At 34.0% G+C, this 22,432-nt stretch overlaps 3 protein-coding genes across 3 annotated transcripts; all 3 read left to right on the plus strand.

Annotated features, from left to right (window-relative positions):
• The first annotated feature begins 2,441 nt into the window (after nt 1–2,441).
• On the plus strand, nt 2,442–5,033 carry LOC147068942 (uncharacterized). The gene is made up of 4 exons (XM_085951487.1): nt 2,442–2,456; nt 3,145–3,579; nt 4,211–4,307; nt 4,888–5,033. The coding sequence occupies exons 1-4, from the start codon at nt 2,442–2,444 to the stop codon at nt 5,031–5,033; spliced, it is 693 nt and encodes a 230-aa protein (XP_085807613.1).
• Nucleotides 5,034–8,206: 3,173 nt separating this feature from the next.
• On the plus strand, nt 8,207–10,177 carry LOC147068943 (uncharacterized). The gene is made up of 4 exons (XM_085951573.1): nt 8,207–8,221; nt 8,881–9,300; nt 9,468–9,564; nt 10,035–10,177. Exons 1-4 carry the CDS (start codon nt 8,207–8,209, stop codon nt 10,175–10,177), a joined length of 675 nt encoding a protein of 224 aa, XP_085807699.1.
• Nucleotides 10,178–10,374: 197 nt separating this feature from the next.
• On the plus strand, nt 10,375–21,360 carry LOC147068944 (uncharacterized). Its single transcript, XM_085951574.1, has 6 exons — nt 10,375–10,389; nt 13,848–13,944; nt 15,216–15,328; nt 20,068–20,487; nt 20,649–20,745; nt 21,218–21,360. Exons 1-6 carry the CDS (start codon nt 10,375–10,377, stop codon nt 21,358–21,360), a joined length of 885 nt encoding a protein of 294 aa, XP_085807700.1.
• Nucleotides 21,361–22,432: the final 1,072 nt, after the last annotated feature.

Here is a 22,432-nt window from a genome sequence, read left to right on the forward strand (position 1 = left end):
ATTCTCGGAAACACAATCGACGGATTTCAGCCATTTTGTTAAAGCGTTTACTGATCTAAATCTATGGCATTTAAGATACTTACACTGTTTTTTTTTACCATATTTTGAATTTAAGTAAAATTACAATTTTCTAATCGATGCGTGAAGAATTCAATTACTGAAATCTGGCGATATATTACAATTATTATATATATCTTAACCAATGAATCTTATTTAGAAAATTTCAAATGATTTCTATGAAAACCTACTCAAGTACATACATAATTATTAAGCTTGATACAAGACAACCTTCAAGATAAAAATATAACATACCAATAAATTGCTAGGGTGTGTGAAAAAATATTGATACCGCTGGACCGTGTCAAAGTTAGTTGCCAAAATATTACACAATGAGACTTCAAATGCATTTACATGGTCGAGTGGAAAAATGTTCGCTTCTGAAACAGGTTATGGGTTCAAATTCCACTTAGCTTAACGAATAAATGATTTGATAATTTTGCTAGAAGCACATACTCAATATCCACGATTATTTCATAAAAGAAAACGTATTATACGTTACCTTGTATAACAACCATGATTTTGCACCCACCCCGGTGATCCAAGTCCCTCCCTTATTGTGTATACACCATTTTAAATTCGTCCTTACAGTACCTACATCCAAAGTGTACATATTAAATTAATTAATCAATATACCTCCATTTTGTAGCCATTAAACTAATAAAAAGAAAGTACACCAAGCAGTGAATTGGGGAAATTCCTAATTCAAATGAAATGCGAAACAACCAAACGTCAAAAATAAATTGGACGGAAATATTTTCCGGTTGTGTACGTGCTTTTAACCAAATTAATTTCAACATGAATGAATTATTGACTGAATCAGTACGAGGTGGACTGTGTTTATATGATACTGAGCACATATATTATACCATAAAATACAATTAAAGAGTTAATATGGGCGAAAATTGCATATGAATTAAATTACTAGGATGGTGAGTAACTAAAACAAAAACAAACAATGAGCTAAAAACGACCACTTTCTACAGCCTCTGCTTGTCAGGAAAGAGCATTTTGTGCATAAAAATAATTTGTAAATCTGTTTCGTACTGTGAGAGCAAGTGCCGCAACTGTTTGTCGCGTACGAAAGTCTAAAGTCCTGTTCATTCGGAAATGGACGCACTACATTTTCCTTCAATGGAACTGCTTCACTTATTAATATAAATATGTAGATATATGATAAATTTGTCTTTTATCTTATATACAATTATCTAGCTTTTTTCTTGCATAGTATGGCATAGTCTATGTGAATTTGAATATTATCTTTGTATTATGTTTTGGACTTCCCAGCAGTAATAATTTGATCATCAAAGACAATTTCTGGTTTAACGCTACAACATAACATATGGTTGGTAGGTATAGTTTCTTCTTGGCCGTTTAATGGCTTAAGATTAGGTGTGTTATTCCGATTTATTTTCCGAAGGGGTTATTAAGATTAAAATTATTTGCAATAATAAATCCATCACTGAATCTACCCATTGACCTTATCGATTGTTATTAATTTATAGTTCGTATTCACGGTTGCCATAAGCACGATTTAAAAAGTTTTCCCAAGTTGTCCATCAAGAGCACCACAACAATTCGAAAAATGCCATCTTTGCTCAAAGTCAACTGCAATCTGTTTCCATTCCTCTTGATCTGTGGATGGCATATAGAGAGGTTGAATGCATTTCCATACCGCATCTGACACATCTTCAACTATGCCTGACACCGTTCCGTCTTATCTGCAGCTGTAACGGAGAATCTCGTATGATGTACCAGATACAAAATATCTAGAAAAAAGGTAATCGAAAATCAGAAAGAGGAACCGGTGATACAAAAGTGGTTCTTTGGCCGTTGTGTATAACCTTTGGAAATTCGAGCAACAAATGGAGTTTTTAATACGTATCCGTGTTATAATACGTATTCATTCTCACAGCGCATATGGTAAGATGCTATGACTCGCAACTGTAAACCAGCACCGTCAAGAATACAAGCGTTAAACAGGCGAAATCTGTTTATGATACAATACATCTGTGAATCAATTAAATTCAAATGAATGTTGCTCCAGCCTTTTCCATACAGTATCGTGAAGTGAATCCCTAGTGTCCAAATATATAATACTACCATTTTTCAGATTTTTCATTTCATCTTCACTACCAATAGAATAGCCATCAAATCGGTATTAATCGTTAATAAATGCACTAGTTAAAATTATTTTTATCCATCAAATTGCATGCATAATATTATTACTTATTAACATTGAAACTGACAGAAACTCTTGTAATAACGGAAGCAGAAACCTATCGCGTGAGTATATAAGCCTACTCCTCAAGGAGTACACGCATCAGTTTTACCAAGTTATTAGTTCAACTGAGTCTTCAGCTTAGTCAAATACAAACGTGACAATGGTGTTCATTAAGGTAAATCGTCAGTGTTTATTGTAATACTTATTAGTGAGTGTAGTATATAAAATAAATACGAAATAGGCCCAATTCATAGAAATCTAGGACTTCTTATAAAAATACCAGTACTTTGTTTAATAAGTAGACGCAGATAAATGTGTTAAAAAAACGAATATGTAATAACAGTCATTGACAATTGTAAGTAGACATTCATGTCTCTATAGCAGTTTTATCTATTTTGATAACGTACCTATCTATTTGCAAATAATATCAACATATAAAATTTTAAATTAAATTATTTTATTATTCATTCAATAATATACAATATTTTAGAATGCAACATTGTTTAGAATACCTAAATAAACTAAAACATATTTTTTTTAAATATAATGTACTATTTCTCTGAGATTTTTCCAAATTATTTATTTTGTATGTTGTCAAAAAAATCTGTGTTCATAACGAAAAAAAATATAAATCTAACATTGAGTTAAATATTTTAAATAAAACATAATACATACATGCGAATATGGAAAAGGATTATGTGAATAAAATTGATGCTACCGAACTAGTCAATTTTGTATAGATATATAAAAAGATCCCATACAAAGTGGTTAAATACTCAATCTTCATCATCACCTCCAAAAAAATATTAATTCTTTCTCACACAAAATTAACTCATTGCTTTCACATTTTATGTTGATTTCAGTTATCTTTCTGCATCGTGGCACTAGCTGCGGTGTGCAATGGTCACGGAGTCGCAGTATCGCACAGTAATATTGTACGAGGAGACGTTGGCCACCATTCGCTGGGACTCGCTGGCAATCATTTAGGCTACGGCGGTTCAAGCTACGGCAGCTTAGGCTACGGGGGACTCTCTCACAATAACATCGGATACAGTGCACTGGGCGACAATAGCTTAGGTTACAATGGACTAGGCTACAATAGCTTAGGTTACAATGGACTGGGCTATAACGGCTTGGGCTACAATGGACTGGGACACAGTAGTTTAGGCTATAGTGGACTTGGGTACAACGGATTAGGCTACAATGGACTCGGTCACAACAGCTTGGCTCTTAATGGATTGGCATATGGAGGCGTTGGGCATGGCTATGGAAACGGAATACATGGAGGAGATCACTATGTGAGTATTCTAGATATAAATGTTTTTGTTAAATTGTTAATCTGTTCTGGTTTTCATAAAATGTCTTCCACTGCTTTGTATCGTGCTATAAATTAACTCATTTTCTACAATAATTAATTATTTTAGATATCCTTTTAATTTTTTTAGATTTGAATCAGATGACAGATGAATAACATAAATTTAAATCGTGTTTCTGTCATTCGAATTACGCTGTGAAAAATAGTTGCCTATTAATCAAAAGAAACATGCCTAATATTAAAATATAGTGTAATAGTTCAGGCAATAAAATGATTGAACGAGCGTTTTTTGAAGATATTCTGGTAATTGGAATGACTTCATACGTTTTATTATTTAATTGTAAAAATAATACTTTTGCATAATCAAAACATTATTTTAATTACCTTGGCAGTGTAAAAGAGTAATATTGGGATTAGTTACCAATATTATATTGGGACTTCAGGAAATCTTATTCAGTTATTTTACATGAGACACGTTTCTAGATATCCGCTTTATAGATTCCAGCATAAATTTATTTATACTTATCAAGAATTTTGATATTATTTTGTACATCCATGGACAGGTTTTCCACTGAGTTAATACTAACATTAATTCGTTTTTTCTTATACTAAAGGCTCATCCAAAATACTCGTATAATTATGGAGTAAAAGACGGTCACACTGGAGATGTGAAATCTCAACAAGAAGTCAGAGATGGTGGCGTTGTCAAAGGTACAAACAAATATATTACATTAACATGTCGATAACAAACTAGTTGATCTAATTCCCAAATAAAAGAGAGATGGAAGAAAATATTTATCCTACTCCAAGAATGGCCTTTATTTTCTGTCCTGGTAGGAAATCATAGTCAAGATGTAGCAGACTATTTAAGTATTGTTGATTATTAGCCAATAGCTCAAACCATGACCTTCTTACTTTTTGAATACATAATAGTACATGATATATATAATATATATATATATATATATATGTAATGTATTTAGGGCAGCTAAATGTTCCGTATATACAAGACAGATTCCATAGATAACGTAATCGATTTATATTATGTATGTCATCAAAATTTATTATGTCCACAATGTTTTGTATTCTTAAATAAATAATAAATAAAATGAATGAATGTGTGCGTCAAATATGCAATGAAATAATGAATGAAAAACACACTTACTTATCAAAAGAGATTATAGTTTTGAATTTTATAACTTCACCAATATTATTTGAATAGTCTCGCATGATCACCGTCCTGTTGTCAAATACCAATACGTTATTATAATATTGATTGTTTTCTTTTCAGGCCAGTACTCCTTGGTGGAGCCGGACGGTTCAGTTCGCGTCGTGGACTACACAGCTGATGATGTCAATGGCTTCAACGCCGTCGTCAAGAAGACCGGACCAACAATCCATGCAGTACCACACACTGGACACTATGGACATTATTAAAATAAATGATTAATATACTCGTACCTACCCACCGAAAAACGCAAACGTGCTTTGACTATGATTATCCAACATTGAACTCTGTAAATGATTATTGTATATAGCAAGCTATTAATAATAGCTTTTTGTGTAAATTGTGTATGAAAGCATATAAATAAATACGTCGCGATGATATTTTAAAAATGTCTTTTCTTAATAACATTTGAAATTTATGAATTCTTTCTGGTGGATTATACAATGTAAATATTATTTTCCATTATCATGGGATGGATAACTTGAAATGAGGTTTGGCTTTGACAAAGTAGAGATATGTTTCGAAATTTGAAAATAGTCTTCACTTTCAGCCACATCCGCTAAAATATTGTTACAATTGAATTTGTGATTCGAAATGAGTTAATTTAATTTTTGTACAAAGTTATCTTGAATATTTTTTGTGTGGATTTTTGACAAAACTATAATGGTAACAAAAATACATTATCTCTAAATACCTCTGAAAACATACCTTTCAGGGAAAACCTTGCAATTAAATTAAACCGAATGGGATACAAACCTCACATCTTTTGACGATGCGGTGACTGCTTATATCCTTTGATATTGACCTTGATTTATTTTGAGTTCATGTCATCTGTTGTCTATTACAATAGCTCATGCGTCAAATGTACATTCTCAGATCAGTCAGTGCTGGTGTAAACTTATCGTTGTGAAACTTGATATCTTGAAAAAAAATGGTTTATCACTATTTCAAAGAAAATGTGGCTTTAGAAAATTGAGCTTACAAAAATGAATTATTAAATCATGCACTGAACATCCTGAAGGAACACAGAACCATTAGTAAATTCTGAAAGACTCAAAAACGGCGATAAGTTTAATATTTATAATTCGCTTTGACTCGCTGCCACAAAACAGCATTGTCAGAATTTAATCTTTAAACGGGGGGGGGGGGGATTTAGTTTTATCCGAAAACAACTTTGACGCCCTGATATTACGAATCGAGTTGAACATTGTTCCGGAAAATATCATTTAGATAGCGAGATGCGTAGGTATCTCATTATTCGGAGTTGAAAACTTGGCATTTTTCTTTACGAATCTAGCAATTTTCCACTAATCAAGTCTGGCGTTATAATATCACATTATATATCACAGAGATTTTTATAATCAGTGCCACAGGCAATAAAAAAATATAAGCTGTAAGGACGGTATTTTTTTATATCAATACCATCCCGAAAGGTGGGAATTAAATAGAAATTGAAATCGCATAAAAAAATTTTCTTGCGAAATAACAAAAAATCTCGTTAGGTATTGTCTACGTCCTGGGTGCAGGTCCGACACATGCTGTGTCCACCACTGCGACTGGCCGGGAGGCTTTGGATTACAGCGGACGAGTAAAGATTCGGCAGCTCCGGTGATGTCTGCAGTCCACACACCACAGGACAGATTAATAACATAAAAATCCGAAAGCCGGTCGGCATAGACTTAGTCAGTTTTGGTTTATGATTTAATAATGTTCCGGTCTCTACATGCAATATTCCAATATTGAATGCGCACATTATCGTTTACGCGAAGGAATATTTATAAATAATATTACAGACGTTAATAAGAAAATAACATTTTCTTTAACAATCCATTTCTCTACACTACACAAATTTATCTCCTTACACCCCATGTAGAAGGCAAAACACTTTATTTTTCTATTCTCTGCTGTAAACATTCAATACTCATGTTGTTAATTTGTGTTAGAATATTGCACTTACTGCATAGTGTTTAAAATTTCCAATATAGTTTTGGATTAACAAAGGGATGCATTTTCCTATCTTCCCCATATAAGATTAAGTACAATGATGCATAATTCTAAACCATCACTGTAAGAATACAAGCATTGAATAGAAGGCATTCTGTTTTACCATTCAACCAGATATTCCGCAATAAGTTGAATTTTGCTACATTTACCTATCTAATACTTTCCTTCAAACCGACCACCCCGCTCCATACTTACTGGATCTTAATCAAGCGTACCAGGAAGCCCTACGTATGGATGTTAAGCATCAGAAGTTGTTTACAACTGGGATTATCTCAGGAGCAGATGCCAAAGACTCGGGTCGCCACGCACTCAAGTGTGCGTTGACTGAGTTTACCGAGACTTAATTTAATAAAAAGTGCCCATGGGAGAAAGAAGTACAGAAAATTAAGACAAATAAATTATTCTAATTGAAGATAATCGAAATTTAACATATTATACATTCGAACGCCAGGTAAGGTGACTAACTTGGATGCTTTTAGTATTCTCTAGTATCCCCCATCTCCAATGGAGTGTGGACGGCCGCGTACTTACTTTGAACTACTACCTGGACATTTAAGGACAATGGCTTCTTGCCTCTTCTGAAACCGAATTGATTTCTGAAAGCGGTGCGTTCTCAATCAGGTGGGCCTCAATCCATATATTTTAATTCTGAAAACGAGTGTTTCATATTCCTTAACGTGGCGTAACGAAGGGTAGGTAACTTTCAATATTCTGCAAATAGTGTCCCACAAGAAAAACTTGGTTGATGCCCACTAGAGTGTGCATGGTCTATATTTTGATGTATGTGCCATTATGATCAAGCTAGTTTGATTATGAAGAAACTTTCTCGCTCGCTGTAACATGATTTTCCCTTGTGGAAACCAAGTTGCTATGGCCAACTGCTTCAAGTGAGAGCCGGGCCGTCGCGACAAAAGCTCTTACCTTCCAACCGACATTTATGTGCACTCTCAGAGGGTAATATTAACATAATAACTACATAATATGTATGAGACAGTGGGAAATAAAGCTAACAGAACTTGCACGCAAAACCACAGTGAAGAACTGAAAAGTAGCAAATCCCTATTGAACAGATATACATTTTTATTCTTTTCATGTAGGTAGTTAATCATCGTGTAGGTATCTCTGTGAAGCATTTAGTGTTTGCCATTTCGATATAGATCATGTTAATTAATGCAATGGCTAAAATATGTGTAGGTATTCATTAACTTTTACGCACATTTCTGTTGGCATTGAAACTGATGTAAATTCTTGTAATAACGGAAACTGAAAAGCAATCGAATGAGTATATAAGCCCACTCCTCGAGGAGTACAAACATCAGTTGTACCAAGTGATCAGTCCAATCAGGTCTTCAGTTTAGTCAACAATACTACCATAACGATGGTGTTCATTAAGGTAAATCGTCATTATTTTTTATGTTTGTAAAATAAATTCTAAATAGGCCCAACTCATAGACATCTAGGTCTTCTCATACAAGTATCATTCGTTTTTTGACAGATGAATGCTGATGAATTTGTATAAGAATGTATAATATCTAAAATGTAATCATGGCCATTGTTACAAATCTAAATTAACTCATCTACAAATATCAACATATTTTTGCTATTTATTATTGTATTATTAATTGAAATATACACAATATTTAAGAAGGTTATATTTATTATTATACCTACATAAAGTCAAAAACATATTTTTTTCCAATGTAGGTACCTACTATACATCTGGGATTGTTTCAAATAATTATGTATTTCGTGTGTTGTCAAAAAAAATGTGTGCGAAAGGAAAAGAGAGATAAATCTAACATATTATTGAAAATTGAATTTAAATAAATATTCTAAATTAAACTAATAAATACTTGCGAATATGTAAAAGTAATAAGTGAGTTCGATCTTGCCGATCTAATAAATTTCGAATAGAAATATATAGAAGATCCCAAACAATGTGGTTCAACACTAAATTTTCTTTATGCCTCTAAAAAGTATTGGTTCTTTCACATTTTGATTTTACTATGGTAGCTAAATATAATAATACGTTGTTTTTGTATATATTTTCAGTTGTCTCTTTGCGTCGTGGCAATAGCCGTGATGTGCAATGGTCACGGAGTTGCAGTCTCACACAGTAATATTGTACGAGGAGACGTTGGCCACCATTCGCTGGGACTCGTTAGCAATCATTTGGGCTACGGCGGCTCAAGCTACAGCAGTTTAGGCTACGGCAGCTTAGGCTACGGTAGACTCGCTCACAATAACATTGGATACAGTGGACTGAGGTACAACAGCTTAGATTACAATGGACTGGGCTATAACGGCTTGGGCAACAATGGACTGGGACACAGCGGTTTAGGCTATAGTGGTCTTGGGTACAACGGATTAAATTACAATGGACTGGGTCACAACAGCTTGGCTCTTAATGGATTGGGATATGGAGGCGTTGGACATGGTCATGGACATGGGTTATATGGAAGGGATCACTATGTAAGTAATAATTATATAAATGAATTCCTATGCATATATTATTATCTGCTAATAAACTTTTCAACTATTTGCACTGTACATAGAGACTTATATATTCTCTAAAAGAAATTACGCAATCTTTCTGCGATTGTTACAATAAAATAAAATATGTATTTTCTCTATTATAGGCCCATCCAAAATACGCGTATAACTATGGAGTAAAAGATAGTCATACAGGAGATGTGAAGTCACAACAAGAAATCAGAGATGGTGATGTTGTCAAGGGTAAAAACCTCTTCTTATTTTCTAGATATAATGAAATAAACGTTCTTATATTATCCAATAGATCATATCTCCAAAACACATGAGATTACACAGTTAGACAATAATAATACACTAATTCCACCCCAAGACTGATCATTAAAATATAAACTTGCTTGGACATAATTAACATGAAAATAACAGCCTTTTTTAGAATGATCAGTCAATAGTCAATAGACAAAACCATTGTTTCCATGTCATCTAAATACACTACATGTAATAAATATTGTATAAAACAATGTGTTTTTACTATTAATTTACAGTTAATGCCATTAAATAGACATAAATAGACGTAATCAAACTTATTTCTGTCCCCGTGTTTTTGATTACATATAAACGACAATCGTTCGTTTAAATATTATTAGAATTTGGTCCCACATATCCTTGTGCCGAATAACAATAAGCCATGTTTAAACAATATTGGTTTTTTTCAGGCCAGTACTCCTTGATAGAGCCAGATGGTTCAGTTCGCGTCGTAGATTACACCGCTGATGATGTGCATGGCTTCAACGCCGTCGTCAAGAAGAGTGGCCCAACAATCCACGTCGTGCCACATAGCCACTATGGACATTACTAAAATAAACCATTATTATACCTACCCACCAAGAACTGCAAACTGCCATTGCCTATGATACTCTAATGAATGATATTTGTAAATAATTAATGTGTAAATTCATCTAGGACCTAGATAATAATTATGTATGAAAGCATATAAATAAATGCATCGCGATGATATTATTTAAAAAAGTGTTTATGTTTTGTTTACAATATAAAATGGGTAAAGCCATCGTTATTAACCGAATTTTATGATTTGCCGATTTATCAATCGACCATTTTTTAAATCTCTTTAATCTGGACATTGCCTTTTACCATCAGAGGAGGATAGCTTGGGGGCTGCAATACCAAAAGATAGGGATATACCAATACTCTGGAAAAATGTGTTCTTTCCATAGACTATGTTCTTTCTATTATTTATCCCCATCTAAATAATAAAGGATTTATTTACTTGTAACCGTTTATGATAGTCTTGTAGAAATAATAAAATGAAGAAAATTATGAAAATACTCACTTACATAAAATTACCTACACTCTATAGTTTGGTTCGGGCATTTCAGCTTTCGTATAGGCAGTTCTTTGCTTATGTATGTATGCTTACTATGTATATTACTTACGCATGTATTCTGTAATGTATCTCTCTGGACCGTAATGTGTCATCAAGGTAGTGTTCTTTGAGATTGTACAAAATGTTTCAAAGCTTCTGCCATCCAAAAAGGTTGAAAATTACCGACCTACATCAAATGACACCACAGTGTCAATTTGTCTAAAAAGTTAATTATTGATCCACAACAGGAACAAACTTTTAATGAAATGGCAGAGATTTTGATACTTACTTAGATCACTGTAATAAGAGAAAATACAAGAAATCGTTGCTGTTTATTTAAATGAAGACTTCGGTACGTAATTATATCCAGAGTAACATTCCTATTTTTCCACAACTCTTGGGCACTTTAATACTCGCTAATACTTTTTTTGAATACAACAAGAGCATAGTGAAATAGAATTAAACATTCAACACATACTTTTTTCTAATATACACAGTCAATTTTAAAAACTACACAAAACAGTTTTGACAAATGTAAAATATATCAGGGGCGAAGAATGTTTTCAAAAAAATGAATCCAGAACAGTAGCGACCGAAGCTTGCTCCGTAGCTTAGGATTTCCGTGTCACGTGAAAACGGTTGAAAAATTATTTGTCACTCATGATTTACGACATCCCTCTGAAGTAAGTAGTTTATCACACTCTTCAACAAGTCCAAATACTACGAATTTTCCCACGAAGATGACATGGGCGTGAAGCCAAAAATTAGAGTGCTCGGCACAGTCAAACTCGGAGACTTTCAGCATCCATTCCACATCTAGCACCACACTTCAAATGGAATTTGACAAATACATCTAGTCTTTATCTCTCCCTTGACGTTAAAGTCCTAGAATCAAAAGGATAATATAATATTGATGTTTATTACCGACCAATAATCCTTTGTGACGGGCAACAATGACACGAGAAGAAAAATCATTAAAACAAAAAACAAAAGAAAATATAATTTTAAAAAAGAAGCTATCCTTTAAGCAGTATTGCCAAATTTAAAACTTTCATAAATACAATATCAATGTATTTTCACTAACATAATAATCAATAACATATCAATTATTGGAAACACAATTATTGACGCATTTCAGCCGTTTTGTTAGAGTGTTTACTGATCTAAATTGGTTGCATTAAAGATACATTGTTTTTTTAACATAATTTTGGATTTAAAGTAACATTACAATTTTCTAATCGATGCGTGAAGAATTCAATTACTAGAATCTGACGATATATTACAATTATTATATTATAATATTAACTAACGCATCTTATTTAGAAAATTCCAAATGATTTCGATGAAAACCTATTTCCATACATAATTATTTAATTTGATACAAGACAACCTTCAAGATATATTATTTACCAATATACCTATATTATAACATACGAATAAATGATATGATAATTTTACTAGGAGCATATACTCAATGTTCGCTATTATTTTATAAAATTGAACGTAACATGCGTTACCTTGTATAGCAATCATGATTTTGCACCCACCCCGGTGATCCAAGTCAATACCATATTATATGACATACAATACATATTAAATTACTTAACCAATGTCAATATACTTCCATTTTGTAGCCATAAAAGTAATAAAAAAGGAAGTAAACCAAGCAGTGACTCGGGAAAATTCCTAATTCAAATGAAATGCAAAACAATCAAACGTCAAAAATAAATTGAACGGAAATATTTTCCGGATGTGTAGGTACGTGCTTTTAACGTTAATTTCACCGCTAAAAATATTATTGATTGCAGCAGTGCGAGGTACACAGTGCTTATTATACACTAACCATATATTTGACGTTATAACTGATGTATTATCTGCTTCCTCAGTGTTACTTTATCAGCATCAGGGCTTAGAAGCGGGGCAGGGTGAAATTCACCATTAACGGCCTTCTCACCGCATACCTGTATGTGCAGGTCAACAGGAAGTACAAAGAGGACGTCCGTGGTTGTTGAACAGTAGGCATTAGTGAATGACAACAGCTCACTGCGCTGCCAGTTAAAAGAGAATTTTTAATTTCACACTTTTGTGGATGCGCATGCACCATACGCTGGCAGCGATCCCCATGAAAATGGCGTCATAGGCTATTCTGAGCGCCCTTATCTTCAGACCCCATCTCACAAAAGCTATCCCGTCCTCGTGGACCTGGGTCTTTGCATGGTGAACGAAATTTAATATGTTATCAAGTCTTGATGATAAAAAGAAATTCTTACTTGCCATAAGATGATTTTTCTTTAAAGAAAACAAGTTGCAATTGCATACAAGTTCAAGTGAGAGCCGGACCGACTTTAAAAGCTCTTCCCTTTCAACCGACTTAATATGGGTACAGTTTCAGGGGATGTGATCAACATAATAATAACTATATTCGTATGATATAGTAATTAATCAATCAGCCAGAGCTTTGAGACAAAACCGCAGTGAAGAAATGAAAAGTAGCATATCCCTACTGAATAAAATATATTATGCATTATAGGTATGGAATTCAATTCGTTATACCCAGCCACCTTTCTGTGTACCTAGAAACTTGAATCTTTTCCGGTTTTCATAAAATGTCTCATAGCTTTGTATCGTGCTATAAATTATAGCAGTCATATGATAATGCCTTTTCTACAACAATTCATTATTTTAGTATACTTTTACATTATTTTTTTTTAAATAGATTTGAATCAGATGATACATGAACAAAATAAATTAAAATCGTGTTTCTGTTACTGAAAAATAGTTACCTAAAAATCAAAAGAAGCATGCCTAATATTGTAATATAGTGTGATAGTTCAGGCAATAAAATGATTTAATGAACGTTTTCTGAAGGTGTTGTGTTAATTAAACACTTTTGCATGCTCAAAACATTATTTTAATTACCTTGGCAGTGGTAAATGAGTAATATTGGGATTAGTTACTAACATTATGTTGGGACTTTAGAAAATCTTATTCAGTTATTTTCCATTGAAAAAGTTCTTCAATAATTATCGATACCAGCATAATTGTTCTAATACTCAACAAGAGTTTTGATATTATTTCGTATACCCATGGATAAGTTTTCCACTGAGTTAATACTAATATTAATTTGTGTTTTCTTATATTAAAGGCTCATCCAAAATACTCGTATAATTATGGAGTAAAAGATGGTCACACTGGAGATGTGAAGTCTCAACAAGAAGTCAGAAATGGTGTCGTTGTCAAAGGTACAAACAAATATCTAATACTATCATGTCGATAACAAAGTAGTTGAACTAATTTCCAAATAAAGACAGATGGAAGAAAATATTTAATTTTCCTACTCAAATACAGGGCGTTACATTATTATGTCTTGGTTGGAAGTCATGGTCAGGAATCAGGACGTAGCAGACTATTTAAGAATGATTGATTATATGACAATAATTCAAACCATGATCTTCATATATTCCGAATACTTAATAGTATACATTATGTAGTAATTAGGGTGGCCGAACGTCCCGAATATACGAGACAGATTACATAAAATATAACGTTGGTCAGGAAACTTGAGTAAATGTCCCGTATTTACTTAATCATTAGTAACAATCTATTGTAGATGTTTTATCCAACTCTACAACTGACATGTTTAGAGCATAGACAATAACGAGACGTAAACTTTACCGGTTGTCAATTAGAGCTTCAAAAATGTAGACGTTACGAGACGCTCGGCCTTACCTTACAATATCAAATGTAGAAGTATCATTATGTACTTGTACATGTAAATTCATACATTAATAATTATACTTTCGTGTTATCCTGCCATGTAACATCACTAATGTAATTTTATTGTGCTTCATGCAAAATATCATCAGCCTTAATCTATCCACTGCTGGATAAGGCCCCTTTAAGCTGATTCCACTTATCTCGGTTCTGTGCGTTGCGTTGCCACGTACTACCACAGAACTTTATCATTTCATCGATCCAGCGGCCTCTAGGACTACCTTGCGGACATTTTGTACCATCTTTGTACCTCTTGGATACTACTAGAAGACTAAATTTGACCAATGATTTTCCTGTCTTCGAGCTATGTATCGAACCCATTTATATATATACAAAATATATAACAATATAAATGACCACGCGTATTTCTTAATAGAGGCCGATGTAATAACACAACAAAAACACAACCGTCTGAATATGAAATATTAACCGGGGGTAAGATGACAACTCCAAACACCCCCGCTAAATGGTGACCCCGACGTGATGTAGAGGTTTTACTATACTTTACACTATAATCATGTATGTAATCAAAATTAATGAATATGTGTGCGTCAAATTTTAAATGAAATAATGAACGAAAAACGCACTTATCAACAGAGATGATGGTTTTGAATTTTATAACTTCACCAATAGTTTAACAGTATTATAACTGATGTATTAATATAATATGTCTCACATGATCACCGTCCTGTTGTCAAATACCAATACGTTATAATAATCTTGATTGTTATCTTTTCAGGCCAGTACTCCTTCGTGGTTCCGGAGGGTTCAGTTCGCGTCGTGGACTATACCGTTGATGTTGTAAATGGCTTCAACGCCGTCGTCAAGAAGACCGGACCAACAATCCACGCAGTACCACATACTGGACACTATGGACATTATTAAAATAAATCATTAATATACCTACCAACCGAAAAACGCAAACGAACCACGACTATGATTATCCAACATTGAACTCTGTAAATGATCTTGTATATAACAAGCTATTAAATAGCTAATTGTATAAATTATGTATGAAAGCATAATATTCATAAATACGTTGCGATGATATTTTAAAATGTCTTTTCTTTTTAAATGTAATGTAAAATTGGTGGATTCTCTCCGTGCAATGTGAATATTATTTCTGACTTTCGTGGGATGGATCAAGATGGGCTTTGACCTTCTTGATCCATCCCAGTACATAAAGATCTCTTTCGGGCTTTGTCTTTGAGGACTATCTTTCACATTTGGTCGGTCGGTATAGCCACATTCGTGGAAAATAATGCTACAATTTATTGAATATGTGGTTCGAAATGAGCTTATTTAATGTATGTATTAATGCTATATCTGGATATAGGACAAAGTAAACTTGATTATCTTTTAGTGGATCTTTTAAGAACGATAATAGCGTAACGAAATTACATTATTTTGAAATACTTCAGAAAACATACTTTTCAGGGAAACCCTAAAATTAAAGTAGACTAAATGGAGCACTAACCTCACATCTATTGTGACTGCTTATATCCTTTGATATCGACCTTTATTCAATTATTCAAGTTATTTTTTTTTGTTGCTTGTGTATCAAATGTACACTCTCAATACAGTCCGTGCTAATGCTAACTTATAATTGTGAAACTTCGCATCTAACCCAGATCGAAGAAATTATAGCTTTAGAAAATGGAGCCTACACAAAAGAATTAAATCATGCACCGGACATTCTGAAGGAACACGTAACCATTGGTGAATTCTGTAAGACTCAAAAATGGCGGTGAGTTTAATATTTATAATTCGCTTTCACAGTATAATATTATAACAGTATTATAACAGCACAGTCAGAATTTCAACTTTTAACAGGCGGGTTTGGTCTTAACCGAAAACAACTTTGACGCACAAGAATTATGAATTGAGTTGAATATTGGTCCGAAAAATATCATTCGGATAGCGAGGTTTCTTTGCAAAGTGCGCACCTCTGTAGGTACTGTGATATCCCGGGTTCCGTGGCTAGCTCGGGATGTTGGTACTAATTAATTAAATTGCTCTCTGTTTCTTATTACTCATGTTAGTTACACTTCCAAATGTTTTATGCTCTTAATTTTAGTTTCGTTATTAATAATTATTATCGTTCACAACTTTTAATCTATGGCCTTTCACTCCGTATCACTTGGACGCAGGACGATGCTCACTCTTTTAATGGCGACCCTAGACTGACGTTTTTATATCGAGCAGTGTTGCCATCCTTCCCTTACATACTCATTATTATTCTTATTATTAAATTCCTTTGGCTTTCGTCTCTTTTATTCGGCAAATCACATTCTTCTCTGACATACTATTATTATAATTAGATACAATTCTTACGTGCTAAGTACATGTTGAACATTTTGACAGTTAATCAAGGAATTTTGGACATGCTTACGGCCATTGTTGACTAGAGGTCAGGTGACATGGTTACACCTAATAATTATATCATTTAGACTATCGGAAGAGGCCAATAATCATGGGTGTAATGGTACGTAATCAGCGATGCAAACTTAGCATTATTTTTTACGACACAATATGCTGCATTCACCACTGCAACGGGCCGGGAGGCTGTTGTATGCAGCGACCGAGTGAAGATTCGGTAACTTCGGTGATTTCTGCAGTTTACACAAAAAACCAGTCGCCATACACCAGGACTCTGTAGTCAGTTTTGGCTTATGATTCAATGATGTTCCGGTCTCTACATGCAATAATCCAATAATGAATGCGCATATCGTTTACCTGAAGGAACTTTTATGCAATTATATTACAGACGTTAATCGAAAAACAACATTTTATTAAACACGTGTTTAGGTTTATCCATATTTCTCCACACTCCACAAATGTACCATCTTACAGCCTACCCAGAAAGCAAAACACTCCTCTTGCTTACAATACATATTGTTAATTTGGGTAATTATATCGCGCCAACTGCTACTGCATACCTAGTGTTTAAAATTTTCATTAATTGTTGGATTAATAGAGGGCTTATGAGAGATTATGAGAGGACAAAAATACAGCATTCCCCAGCTTGTCATTCAAGGAAAGATCAATGGAAAGCGTAGCAGAGGACGGCGCCACATTTCGTGGCTTAAGAACCTTCGTGATTGGTACGAGTGCAGCTCCACTGAACTGTTCCGGGTAGCAGACGACAGAGATAAGATTGCCTTGATGGTGGCCGACCTCCGCTAGGGGATGGCACAATAAGAAGAATAGAGGGATGCATTTTCCTATCTACCCATATAATTATGGTAAAATGCCATGATGCATAACCCTAAACCAACACTGTAAGAATACTAGCATCGAACAGGTTGCATTTGGTTTTAACTAAGTAAGTCTAGTCAATGCTGTCCCAAAGATATAAACTATATAATATTTTGTTTTTGAAACATTATTTTACTGTATAAAATTATTTAGGTTTTTTTTCTCTCTTGTGAGTGTAATATTTACTATAATGTTGTGAACGTCCTGAATATTGATTTTTTATATCCACAATATTTTTAATTATATAAATTTGATATTAGTTGAATGTTGCTCTATCTACCTAATAGTTCCACCAAACCAACCCGCCCGCAGCACACAATCGAGCGAATCACGAGACCCTACGTGGGTGTGAAATATCTCCCATATACCTGGGAATGTCTCAGGAGAGGATGCCAAAGACCGAGGTCGCCAAGCACTCAAGTGAGATATGACTGAGTTTACTGAGACTTAATTTAATAAAAACTGGCCTTGGGTGAGAGCAGAATTGAGAAGTAACAAAACTAAAGTACTACTAAACGACACAAATCAATTTACATAATATGGCGGCACTTTTCGCGAGTAGACTGTAATTTTAAGAATGACGTGGATTCCGGATCTACGGGTGGAGGTGATTTAACAGAATACCAGACATTGACCAGACCAGACAATGATGATTTAGAATGGCACCGTGGTCTGGTTGCGCTGTCACTCGCGCGGTATTGTTTTTTTGGGTTACCTGGTGCGCGGCACTTGACGGTACACTTGTTTATGGATGATAATGTGGTTGATGAATGATGACGAGTTGTATGTTTGATGAGGATAGGAATGCATGTAGGATTGAATTAATCAATAACGGTTGTTTAGCGTTAACAGGCACACACACACCAGTGTCTTGAACTAACTTTTGAATAACTCTGTATCTAACACGGCCTTGTTATCATATCAGATATAGATCGACAGCTATTAGCAAGCCTACGCACTCAACGGTTTTGGAGTAACTGAATGTGGTTCGCAATTATGGTCTTCTTTGACCCATAATTGCTCATCGTCTCATCTTGAAGTAATACTTAATAAGGGAATTTGAGTAGAGGGACTAAGGATGAATGCCACCACAATTTGGCTCAACCTTAATATAACAATAAGATATTATTATCGTTTACGCGAAGGAATATTTATGAATATTATATTACAGACGTTAATAAGAAAATAACATTTTCTTTAACACAACGTGTTTAAGTTTAATCCATTTCTCTACACTCCAAAAATGTACCTCCTATAGCCCATGTACAAGGAAAACCACTTTATTTTTATATTCCCTGCTGTAAACATTCAATACTCATGTTGTTAATTTGAGTAAAAATATTGCACTTACCGCAGTGTTTAAAATTTCCAATATTGTTTTGGATTAACAGAGGGATGCATTTTCCTATCTTCCCCTATAAGGTTAAGTATAATGATGCATAATTCTAAACCATCACTGTAATACTACAAGCATTGAAAGATGGAATTCGGTTTTAACATTCAACCAAATATTCCGCAATAAGTTGAATTTTGCTCCATTTACATATATAATACTTTCCTCCAAACCAAACACCCCGCTCCATACTAGATCTTAATCGAGTGTACCACTAAGCCCTACGTCTGGATATTAAGTATCAGCAGTTGTTTACAACTTGCACGCAAAACCACAGTGAAGAACTGAAAAGTAGCAAATCCCTATTTAACAAATATGCATTCATGTAGGTACCTACTCATCGTGTAGGTATCTCTGTTAAGCATTTAGTGTTTGCCATTTATTTTTAGGTATGGCATTCAATTTGATATAAATCATGTTAATAAATGCAATTGCTAAAAATATGTCTATTCATCAACTTTTACGCACATTTCTGTTGGCATTGAAAGTTATGGAAATTCTTGTAATAACCGAAACAGAAAAGCAATCGAATGAGTATATAAGCCCACTCCTCGAGGAGTACAAACATCAGTTGTACCAAGTGATCAGTCCAATCAGGTCTTCAGTTTAGTCAACAATACTACCATAACGATGGTGTTCATCAAGGTAAATCGTCATTATTTACTATAATATTTCCCATTGGATGTAGTTTGTAGGCCCAATTTATAGACCAAGGTCTTCTCATACAAATATCATTAATTTGTTGTAATGTTTGGATAGTGTAGGATCTGCTATATTATATTTAAAAAGAAGATCCCACACAACGTGGTTCAACACTCAATTTTCTTTATGTCTATAAAAATAATTAGTTCTTTCACACACAAAAATAACTCATGGCTTTTACATTTAATTTTACTGTTTAAGTAATTACAAATAATTATAATATTACATTATTATAATATATTTCCAGTTGTCTCTTTGCGTCGTGGCACTAGCCGCGATGTGCAATGGTCACGGAGTTGCAGTCTCACACAGTAATATTGTACGAGGAGACGTTGGCCATCATTCGCTGGGACTTGCTAGCAATCAACTAAGTTACGGCGACTTAAGCTACGGTTACGGGAACTTGGGCTATAGTGGGCTTGCTCACAATAGCATCGGATACAGTGGACAGGGGTACAACAGCTTAGGTTACAATGAGCTGGGCTATAACGGCTTAGGCTACAATGGACTGGGACACAACGGTTTAGGCTATAGTGGTCTTGGGTACAACGGATTAGGCTACAATGGACTGGGTCACAACAGCTTGGCTCTTAATGGATTAGGATATGGAGGCGTTGGACATGGACATGGACATGGGTTATATGGAAGGGATCACTATGTAAGTAGTATATATAAATGAATTGCATATATTATTATCTACTAATAAACTTTTCAACTATTTGCACTGTACATAGAGACTTATATATTCTCTAAAAGAAATTACGAAACCCTTCTTGCGATTGTCACAATAAAATAAATAAGTATTTTTTTCTTTTAAAGACTCATCCAAAATACGCGTTTAACTATGGAGTGAAAGATAGTCATACAGGAGATGTGAAGTCACAACAAGAAGTCAGAGATGGTGATGTTGTCAAGGGTAAAACCTCTTCTTATTTTCTAGATATAATAAATAAAACGTACTTATATTATCTAATAGATCATCTCTCCAAAGCACATGAGATTACACAGTAAGACAATAATAATACACTAATTCCACCCCAAGACTGATCATTAAAATATAAACTTGCATGGACATAATTAACATGAAATTAACAGCCTTTTTTAGAATGATCAGTCAATAGTCAAAACCATTGTATACATGTCATCCAAATACACTACATGTAATAAATATTATGTAAAACAATGAGTTTCTACTAATATTTAACAGTTAATGCCATTAAATAGACACAAAAAGATGTATTCAAACTTATTTCTGTCCCCGTGTTTTTTGATTACAAATAAACGACAATCATACGTTTTAATTATATTAAAATTTGGTCCCACATATCCTTGTGCCGAATACCAATAAGCCATGTAGGTATAAACAATATTGAATATTTTCTTTTCAGGCCAGTACTCCTTGGTAGAGCCAGATGGTTCAGTTCGCGTCGTAGATTACACCGCTGATGATGTCAATGGCTTCAACGCCGTCGTCAAGAAGAGTGGCCCAACAATCCATGTCGTGCCACATAGACACTATGGACATTATTAAAATAAATCATTAATATACTTACCCACCAATAATCGCAAACAGAAGTGATATTGACGATGATAATCGAATGTTTGATATTTGTAAATAATTATTGTATAAATTCATCTAGGTAATAACTATTTGTGGAAATTATGTATGGAAGCATATAAATAAATACATCGCGATGATATTATTTAAAAAGATGTTTTTGTTTTGTTAAATGAAAAATAAGTAAAGCCATCGTAATTAGCCGAATTTTATGATTTGCCGATTTATTAATCGACCATAAACCTCTTTAATCTGGACATTGCCGTCCTAATAATATAAAATTTGACACTACCTACAGTTAAGGGCGGGCATTTGAGCTTTCGTATAGGCAGTTCTTTGTTTATGTATGTCATCACTTAAGCATCTATTCTGTAATGTATCTCTCTGGACCGTAGTGTGTCATCAAGGTAGTGGTTCTTTGAGATTGAACAAAATGTTTCAAAGCTTCTGCGATCCAAAAATGTTGAAAATTACCGACCTACATCAAATGACTCCACAGTGTCAATTTGCCTCAAAATGTATTTTGATTCGCATCAGAAACAATCTTTTAATGAAATGGCAGAGATTATGATACTTACATAGATCACAGTAATAAGAGAACATACAAGGAAACGTTGCTGTTTATTTAAATGAAGACGTCGGTCCGTAATCATATCCAGAGTAACATTCTTATTTTTTTCTTGGGCACTTTAATACTCGCTAATACTTTGATATTTTTTTTAAATACAACAAACGCATTGTGAAACAGATTTAATCATCCAAACCATACCATTTTTTTTATATATACACAATTTTTAAGACTACACGAAACAGTTTTGACAAATATGTAAAATATATCAGGGGTGAAAAATGTTTTCAAAAGAATGGATCCAGGATAGTGGCGAATGTAGCTTTCTACATGGCTTGGCATTCCGCGTCACGTAAAATCGATGGAAAAATCATTTGGCACTCATAATTAGCGCCATCCATTTGAAGGAACTGCCTCACACACTTCAACCTGTCCAAATACTACGAATTTTCCCATGACATCTTCCTCAAGGGTGGA

Source organism: Rhyacophila brunnea, unplaced genomic scaffold (assembly GCF_057557595.1).
Source record: "Rhyacophila brunnea isolate RB1 unplaced genomic scaffold, BYU_Rbru_1.0 scaffold_24, whole genome shotgun sequence".
NCBI lineage: Eukaryota > Metazoa > Arthropoda > Insecta > Trichoptera > Rhyacophilidae > Rhyacophila > Rhyacophila brunnea.

Bases quoted from the DNA above. Each gene is read 5' to 3' on its own strand.
- LOC147068943 (XM_085951573.1), top strand. The intron at 9,301-9,467 runs GTAAGTAATAAT...TCTCTATTATAG, and splicing joins TATATGGAAGGGATCACTAT to GCCCATCCAAAATACGCGTA. The intron at 9,565-10,034 runs GTAAAAACCTCT...GGTTTTTTTCAG, and splicing joins AGATGGTGATGTTGTCAAGG to GCCAGTACTCCTTGATAGAG.
- LOC147068944 (XM_085951574.1), top strand. The intron at 20,488-20,648 runs GTAAGTAGTATA...TTTCTTTTAAAG, and splicing joins TATATGGAAGGGATCACTAT to ACTCATCCAAAATACGCGTT. The intron at 20,746-21,217 runs GTAAAACCTCTT...TTTTCTTTTCAG, and splicing joins AGATGGTGATGTTGTCAAGG to GCCAGTACTCCTTGGTAGAG.
- LOC147068942 (XM_085951487.1), top strand. The intron at 3,580-4,210 runs GTGAGTATTCTA...CTTATACTAAAG, and splicing joins TACATGGAGGAGATCACTAT to GCTCATCCAAAATACTCGTA. The intron at 4,308-4,887 runs GTACAAACAAAT...TTTTCTTTTCAG, and splicing joins AGATGGTGGCGTTGTCAAAG to GCCAGTACTCCTTGGTGGAG.